At 43.4% G+C, this 9176-nt stretch overlaps 2 protein-coding genes across 8 annotated transcripts in view; both read left to right on the plus strand.

Moving 5' to 3' along the window:
* grip1 (glutamate receptor interacting protein 1) overlaps window positions 1–7818 on the plus strand; it is a 53020-nt gene extending 45202 nt beyond the window's left edge. For 4 of the 7 annotated variants that reach the window (XM_070991912.1, XM_070991909.1, XM_070991911.1 and 1 more), the window contains 4 exons: window positions 1985–2095; window positions 2213–2329; window positions 2411–2557; window positions 2682–4008. In XM_070991912.1, coding sequence (XP_070848013.1) covers window positions 1985–2095; window positions 2213–2329; window positions 2411–2557; window positions 2682–2981 — 675 coding nt within the window. In that variant the 3' untranslated portion in view covers window positions 2982–4008. Of the gene's footprint in view, window positions 1–399; window positions 433–1984; window positions 2096–2212; window positions 2330–2410; window positions 2558–2681 lie in introns of all 7 variants that reach the window. The other 3 variants (XM_070991908.1, XM_070991910.1, XM_070991913.1) reach the window with 2 other exon arrangements.
* A 656-nt stretch (window positions 7819–8474) lies between these two features.
* lsm8 (LSM8 homolog, U6 small nuclear RNA associated) overlaps window positions 8475–9176 on the plus strand; it is a 1843-nt gene continuing 1141 nt past the window's right edge. Inside the window, exons 1-2 of the mRNA XM_070992649.1 lie at window positions 8475–8672; window positions 8914–8954. Coding sequence (XP_070848750.1) covers window positions 8642–8672; window positions 8914–8954 — 72 coding nt within the window. The 5' untranslated portion in view covers window positions 8475–8641. The remainder of the gene's footprint in view (window positions 8673–8913; window positions 8955–9176) is intronic.

The following is a 9176-nucleotide window of genomic DNA, read 5'->3' on the forward strand; positions in this document are numbered from 1 at the left end:
AGTACGAGTATGAGTATTAGGGCTGAGTGTAATTTGAAATTGTTTGATACTAGTACTGACACGATACTCGAGTTTCATTAGCAGAGCAAAACATTTTTGAATCTGAACACAACCCACGAAGCCCCCCCCCCCCCCCACTGAGGTCACATCAGACAAAAGTCTTCATACACGTCAAACAAAATGTCAGGAACTCAGTATCTTCATACTACGATGAGATTTCTCTGAAAACTGGTCAATGATGACACTGAATTGTTAGCTCAAAGTAGTACTCGTAGTAGTATTAGCAGTTTAGTGGTACTAGTAGTAATAATGCACATTCTTCTCACTGCGTGCTTGTTGGAAATGCAGCTGTTAAATGGAGTAATAAGCTGAAAAGAGAAATGACTCCTTCTCTTCCAGGAGTCTGGAAAGGAAACGCACCTCCTCACTCTGGTATCCTCCTCCCTCTCCACTACTAACTCTCCTCCTGTCCCCTCCTCTCTCTCCTCTCTGTAACTGGAGTCTTAGCGTTGTGAAACATCGGACATGTTAGCTGTTTTTGAATGTGACTCTAACTGCACCCCGGCAGCAAGCTACAGACCATGGTGACGTCATTGTGACATCTTAGTGACATCACCCAGCTTCTGACCAATCACATGGCAGAGTCATGTTGCACTGGGCATGGCGGTTTGAGCAAGGCATGCTGGGAGAGCTTGTGCAAGGCCTGATGGGTAGTTTGTTTTGCCAGTCATGAAGCAAATCTGTCAAGTCATGCATGTGTCTGATGAGTCCTTGATTCTGATTGGCTGAGAAGTGGGCATCTGTTGAGTGATGTGGGAAGACCTGGGTAATCTCGGTAGAAAGAAGAGTTGATTCTTGATTCAAGAGCAGATTTTTGTACAAAAAACCCAAAAGTCAGTAACTCTATAAAAATAAATCTCAGCAAATTCAGTTCAAACCACAGCAGTCAATAAATCTGTTAACAGAAACAGTGGTAGTCCTGTTGGTAGATCCCGCCAGTAGATCCTGCCAATAAAAACAGCTGTAAATCCCACCAAAAGATCCTCTCAATGATATAAATAGTAGAAGATCTCCCACAACGAAGAAGATAAATAAGTACAAGTTAAAACAACTGTAGTAGATTCTGTTAGTAGATCCCTTCAGAAGACATAATCATGTATCAGGTTAGTGGATCCTGCCAGTTGACAGTAGATCCTGCCAGTAGAAAGTGAGGTACTGTAGATCCTGTAAGTAAATCTGTCAACAGAAACAGTCATATATCCAGTCAGTCCAACTAAAACCATACGGATCATGTCAGTAAATGCCAATAGAAGCGATAGTAGATCAAATAACAGAAGATCAGTATAAACAGCAGAAGGTCCTTTTAGTCCCAAACGACACTAGGTCCCGTCAGTAGATATTAGTAAATCTGCCAATACTAACAGTAGTTGGTAGATCCTTTTGACCAAAAGCAACAGTTAATACTCTCAGTATATTTTGTAAGCAAATCTGGCAACAGAAGCAGTCATTGGTCCTCACAGTAGTAGATCCTGTCAGTACAAACAAAAGTAGATCATGCCAGGAGAAGCAACTAAGGAGTAGATCACGCCATTAAACACCATTTGATTTTGTTTGTTCTGCAGGAAGAAGCAGTTGATTCTGTCGCTAGAAGCAGCAGTAGATCCTTTCGGTGGAAATGGGTGTGACCAGATTCCCTCAGTAGATGTAGTCTTTACTAAAAACATCCCAATAGATTCTATTTGTTGATCTTCTTCGTATTCGCAACGGTAGATCACTGCAGTACCGTAACATCACATTAGAACATGTTCTGCTGTATAGATCCAGTAGATATCAATAGAGATCCGTCCCGCTCTGGTGTGATCATGGCAACTGGGGTCAAGGTCGGACTCCCAGGTTGCCTTTGACCTCAATGTTTTGGATGGATAAAACTAGCTGTTTTTGACTGGCTGTCTGTGATTGGATGTTTTTGATTGGCTGTCTCCAGGCAACCATCATGTCAGGCTCCAGCCTTAGTCTGAATCATGACCCCACCCCCCTGCGCAGCACACTAGGCCGCCAGGCAAGTTTCCAGGAACGCAGCAACTCCAGACCACAGGTAACCACAGCTGAACTGTGACTGTTACACTTGACTATAACGGTGTTATTTATTGTCATATCTTAAAAGCTAGTGTTTTTTTTAATCTAAAATAATTTTTCCTGTGCCTGTTCTCAGGTGACAGCTCGGTCCAACACCTTGCCCTCTGACCCCCAGCGCAGAGCCTTTGCCATGAGGAAGATGAGGCAGGAGGTCAATGAGATCCTAAACCAAAACCCTGTGGAACTCCACAAGGTGACGTTTGACCCTTTGACCCTTCAAAGCGACAGGACATTAATCTTCTTGTTGTGATTCTGACAGTGTATCTGTTTGTAGTTGACCCTAGAGAAGGCCTCAGATCTGGAAGATTTTGGTTTCAGTGTTTCTGATGGTCTGTTGGACCGTGGCGTCTATGTTAGCAACATCCGACCAGGAGGCCCAGCAGAACGGGGTGGCCTCCGAGCCTACGACCGAATACTACAGGTGCAAAATCACAAGACATGCACAGATATGAAGTACATGTTAATGTCAGCATACTAAAATACCCGCAGTGAAAATGCTGCCATGGTGATGTTAAGCAGGTCCACTTACGTTTTATGTCTTCCAGATTAACCACGTACGGACCAGGGACTTTGACTGCTGCCTCGTTGTTCCACTGATTGCTGAGTCTCCAAACCGTCTGGAGCTCGTCATCAGCCGAAACCCCACCTCCTCCTCCTTGCTGGCCAATCATACTGACAACACCACCAACAGCAGCCACTCCCCTCAGCCAATTGGCAGCGAGCTTGGACCATCGGAGCCTTCTGTTGGCCAAGGAGACGATGGTGGTCCGATCAAGTGGAGCCAACCGGGAGACGGGCTTGTGGCAGGGCTTGGGGTGGCGCAGGTGAATAATAAATCCTTATAGCAGAGAAAATCTGGATGAAACTGGATTAAACCAGTTCTAACCAGACTGGACTGGAGAGGTCAACAAGGAAAACAATGCAACAAAGTTGAATCATACTGGTTTAGACCCATCCAAACTGGTTCGGAGTGGACCCCCCATGGTGCTACACACCCTCTGGATGAACTCTGATCCTTGACCACTAAAGTTTGACCTTTGAACTGCTAAAGCAGCCTGAAAGCACACTGATGGACTTCTCACCTTCTCACCTGAACCAGTTCTGAATACTGATCCTGCTGGTGTCACTGGAACCAGAACTAAGACTACTGATCTGACTGGAACCACAGGAGGTAGCCTAGTGCTATGGCAACTGACTCTGTTGAAACCACAGCCACAGTCAATGGTTTTACTGGTGTAAGATTAATGGTTGCTGGTTCTGCAAGCCTAGAACGAGGGCTATTGGTCCTGCTGAAGCCAGACCCACAACCCATGGTCTTATTGGTTCCAGAGATGTGGGTTCTTGTCTTAGTGGTTTAAGAACCATGGCTACTGATACCATTTATGACAGAGCCATAGCCAGTGGTCTGGTCCGAGACATATGGGCTCTGGTCTTAGTGGCTATGGAAACATGGCCCCACTGAAGCCACAGCTAGTGGTCTTACTGGTCCAAGACACGTGGGTTCTCGTCTTAGTGAAGGCCGACCCATGGGCACTGGTTCAACTGAAGCCCGAGCCACAGAGAGTGGTCTTACTGGTCTAAGACATGGTTCTTGTTCACGGTGTTAGTGGTGTTAGTGGTTATAGAATTGTGGGTACTAAGCCACAGCCATGACCACTGCTTCGAATCCAGAGCTGTGGCTCCTGGTCCATCTGGTCTTACTAGAACCTGAGCCATGGCTTCTGGTTGTACTAGCCAAGAACTACAGCAGCACAAAGACTGATGGGACTCCAGAATCCAGAAACTACTGATGGACAGACAGGTTGCCAAGGAGACTAGGGATGCTCCGATTAGGCTGTTTAGGGCTGATGTCATTGGGTATGTCCAAACCATGACTGATTACAGCAAGATGCAAATACTCAAGTCTTATCCTGACATGCTGGGCAATCCTGCATTTTAAAAGATTTAAAGACTTCCAAAATATTTATAATTAGCTACATGCATTAGCTTGTAGCATGTTATCAGAGTAGCACCATTAGCAGCACCAACTCAAAGACAAAGTCAAAAGCAGCGCCTGGAGTTTGTGTTAGTGACAGATGGACGATACTAATATGTTCACTGGCGCTCGTGCCAAATAACGACACAGCAAAAATGTATAATATCAGCACTGACAAATTTGAAATGATAACCAGTGCAAGTGGTGGAAAACAGGCAGACATGATGGATAGCAACGAAAACACAGTGTGAAATAATTTTTTATTGTCAATTTTAAGCAGGGACGGTATAAAAGAAGTGGACAAAGCCTCCTGCTATGAAAAGTGAAGCCAATGCGGAAGTGCCTTAAACCTGCATTCTTTCTGATGGCCAGCAGGGGGCGAATCCACAAATTGTGGTCCCAGAAAATAACACTAATTCTCACTTTATTTATTATTTCAGTAAACACTTTCTTAATGAGTTTATGGTGTAAATCACTTGTTTCAAGTGTTCTTCAGTACAGCATTTTATAAATTATGGTACCATTTGGGGTGAAATAGACGATAAAGCAGGGTATACTTTAGGGCATGGCTACCTTGTGATTGACAAGTCGCTACCACAGCCACGTGTCCATCACGATACAGGCGTAGCAATGCATATCTAAGGCAATGTGTAGCTTTAAATAGTCGTGAATTTGTTTTTTGGTGCTCTCCGTGTTTTCATCTTCGAACTTTTACCCTTTCACAGTGTGTTTTCATGAAATTGTAACATTATGGTGACCCACAATGTCTCGCTTGGAAGCATTTGGAAGTATTAGATGACACTTTTCCGAGAAGTCCATTTTGATTTAAGCCTGTTTGTTGCTAGCTGAAGTTAGCATCCCAGTTAATATCACAGTTAATGTGAGGTGTGGATGCACCTTCCGAACCAAGCTAGCTAGTTACCACTAGCGATAGCTCATAAGTTAGCTTTTGCTATCCGGTGCTTGACCCCGCTGGGCTGGTGCTTTAGCATGATGGTTGCTATTCACTCCGATTAAAAGGTAAATTTAACCAATGTTTATTTTGTGTTTCTGGCACATGTGACACGTGTATTGTATTAGTACAACGTGCTTTCATCCCAGCTCCACTCTCTTGCCCAAATATGGTCACTTCAGACTTTGAAAACCCACATGACAACAGCCAAAATGCTAAATGATTTCAAGAAAAGTCAAGTCACATCCAATGATTACCAGCCGATACTGATCGGAGCATCCCTGATGAAGTGGACATAAAGACAGGAGGTTTACTGTTAACATTTGAGTTCTGTGCCATGAACGAGCTGCAGACTGGAAGAGTAATAATAATCATGTTAACAATAATGATGATGATGATGATGATGATGATGACACTGAGCAGTTCAATAAGAATCTTTTTCTACTGTTTACACCTGTTGGACTGGCCACACTGTGTGTATGTATGTGTGTGTGTTTGTGTGTTTGTATGTTACATGTGTGTGTGTTCAACACAAGGCCAGTTAACCCCTCCCACCTCAATTCTTTGTCTTGGCTTTGTCCCAGCCCCACTTCTTCCATCGACCAATAGGCAGCCAGGATGACGGACAGAGAGCGGTTCTGAGAGATTCAGCTGATTGGCTGGAACCAATCAGAAAAAAAAACCTGGCTGTCTGTGATTGGTTCTCCTCAACACCCAAACTGACCAATCAGCTCCCAGGAAGAGGCCAAGCATGCCCCCACCCTGACTTCCTTGACCCCCCCACCCCCCCAGTAACAGTGATCTATTATGCTAATCGATCGGTGTGTTTTTTGATTGACTGTTGTCAGTTTTCTCTGTTTGTTTGTTTGTTTCCATGGCGACTGAACATGAAAAGATGTAAAATAGATGAAAAAACGGTTCAGTCGCGTCGCTGTTCACATCGAAACCATCGAACCCTGAAAACCTTCACCTCATAACCACGAAAACAACGATGTTACACGAGAAAAAAATCCTGATACAACAGGAAACCTGTGACAGTAAATACCTGTGTGTGTGTGTGTGTGTGTGTGTGTGTGTGTGTGTGTGTGTGTGTATGTGTGTATGTGCGTGCGTGCGTGTGTGTGCGTATGTGTGTATTTTGGAGTGATGTCAACATTTGCCTGCCCTCACCTCAGTCTGAACTCACTATTTAAACTGGCCAATCAGCCCTCCCTCAGCATCAGCCACCAGTAGAAATGCTCCCCGAGTTAAGCAACCAATAGCCTTCGACTAAAGGCCCTGTGCTTTGGATTGGAGAGCTTTGATTGGCTGTGACTGTGCAGTAGCTGTGATTGGCTGTTTCTGTGTGGGTAGCTGCAATTGACTGCTTGACTCCGTCCCATTCTTTGTGAACTGTGATGTTTTGAATCTGAAGCACAATGCTAGCATGTAGTTAGCATGTGGCTAGCAGATACTAAGCACAGGGCTAGTATTAGCCTAATGTGGCTACCATAGGGTAATCACACACACAGCACAAGGCTAATACTGGCTATGGGTACCACCTAGCAAACCTATGTGTACCATCTGGTAAATATATGGTGAGCACACAGCTAACACAAGGATAACATCTAGTCAGCATATCTGGATGTTAGCACAAGGCTAGCCTAGGGCCAATACCTCGTTAACATAGCCAGTGTGTGGTCAGCACACACCTAGCAAAAGGCTAACATAAGACTAACATCTGGAAAACAGATATGTTGTTAGCACACAGCTAACACAGGGCTAACAGCTGGCTAACTTATGTTGTCAGTACACACCTAAGACAAGGCAAACAGTACTGCAGCTGGTGAACTTAGCTAGTATTCAGGTAGTACTCAGCTATCGCAAGGCTAACACCTGAGAAATTACCACATGGTAGAACATTGCCAGTGCACAGCTAACACAGGGCTAATACATGGTAAACATTGCCAATGTTTGGTTAGCACACAGCTAACACTGAACTAGCTTCTGGTAAACATTGCTTATAGTTGTTGAGCATACAGCTAAAGCAGAGTTAACACCTGGTTAACACAGCAAGGTGTTAGCATAGGGCTAACACATTTGGTTTAGCTCACAAATAACACAGCAAGTATTCACTTAGCACATGGTTAGCATTCACCATTTATGGCTAACATTACACAAATGCTCTGCTCAAAATCCTGTTATTGAGGTAAGTAGAACAGAGCCTAGCGAGGATATTAGTGCTGTTAGCATTTTAGTGCTTAGCCGAGACAAACTGTTCCACCAATGGGAAAAAGCCACCGAGCTGAGGGGTGTGGCTTCAGGAGGGTTTGATGGGTGAGATCTAAAGCCATACACACTGTGTTTGTGCACATGTATTGACTGTGTGTATGTGTGTGTTTGTATATTTGTGTGTATGTGTGTGAGTGTGTAACATTGCAGGGATTTGCACTCTAGTGATTCACCTCAGCAAGACGTCCGCCCACACACACACACCCACTCACACACACGCGCACACACACACACACACACACACACATGCATTACACTGCCATTTGAAATAGTGGGTCAGATTAGTTTCCATGTAGCTTCACCAACCAACCAAACTGTATTTTTCTTTAAAGGAACAGGGATGTTGTAAAGTATTTTTGTACAAATTTAATACTTTGGTAGCATGACGTTCCTGGTGTTTGTCCTGTCGGGCTCCACTGCTCTCCTCCACCCCCCTTTATATGGACGACTACTGAGCAACAATAAAGATGAAGACCTACTGGGAGGACTGGACTCCATGTTTGTTTTTAAGATAAACGCACAACGCAACATAGTAATTGATGATATGGAATAAATGTATATAAAAATGTAGTTTGAACAGTGAACTCCACAGGTGGTACCACAAACAACTATTAACAACACAAATACAGCAAACAGAGAAAAAATCTTAATGACAAGATAATTATACTCAGCTGTAGTAAATTTTAAACTGTAGTGTGGACAAGTTCATATCATGAAAATTAATTAAATATTTGCTGAATAATTGTTACAATAGCCTGTCAATAATGACCATTTCATCTATAGATTATAGGTTTTATTGATCTTTGATTTATCTCTTATCAGAGGCACTTGTATTTTATTGTTACTTATGGTTTGGATGTAAATATTTATCCAGGTAAATCTGTGATTAGCTAATACTGGCCGAGACTAATGAAACAGTCCATTCATAAATATTTTTAACCATGTTATATTTAATGAAGTATACATATTTATTGAAGTTATTAAACACAAATTGTGGATTGAAAAGTAGAATATTTTGAAAGTATGAGGTAGCACAAAATGGAAATGCTCATGTAAAATACAAGTACCTAATTAGACTTAGCGAAAATGTTTATTGCCGGATGTGACGTCACGCTCGGCGCTCTCCTCTCCTGTCTGCTTGGTGAATCGGTGGTGGATTATTCGGTCTGTCCTCCGGTGTGTTGTCGTTGTTAGCATCTGCCGCTGTTTCTCCGTCACGTTTCTGCACCGTTTCATCACCAGCTAACCGGTGGAAGCATTAACCGACCTCTCTGCTGGATAAATAACCGCCGAGCCCGGCAGGAAGCATGTCCACCGCCCTGGAGAGCTACATTAACCGTATCCTGCCGCCGCTGCTGCTAGCTGGCTAACATGCTAACTGCCCGTCCGAATGAATACATAGATGCTACTTAGCTTAGCGTTCAAGCGAGGAGCAGTATTTGTTTAGTTGTTTGTGAACTCACAGCGGTGTAGCTTCTTTGTTCAGTTCTGCAGGAGTGTTTAAGTTGATAATGTTAATTTAATTTAATGAGTGTTTTGTCCAGAAAAGTGTGTCGTTCCTCTAACTCGGAGTGTTCAGGTACTGTGGCCATCGTCACCTCAGACGGAAGGATGATTGTGGTGAGTTTAAATGCACCTTTCACCATCTGAATGTGTGTGAAATGATTAGTTAATGAAGTAATTTAACGGTGTTCGGTGTTTTTTCTTTGGTTTCAAGTCAGCATGTTTCTCTGTTATCTGTTTCCTTCAGCTCGAAGTCGTCAGTATCTGCTTGCAGTAAAACTTGTCTTTATGAAGGCCGAACTGTTGTTTTGTCATTAGATTATATTCATTTGAGTATTT

This window comes from Chaetodon trifascialis, chromosome 22, assembly GCF_039877785.1.
Source record: "Chaetodon trifascialis isolate fChaTrf1 chromosome 22, fChaTrf1.hap1, whole genome shotgun sequence".
In the NCBI taxonomy this organism is placed as follows: domain Eukaryota; kingdom Metazoa; phylum Chordata; class Actinopteri; order Chaetodontiformes; family Chaetodontidae; genus Chaetodon; species Chaetodon trifascialis.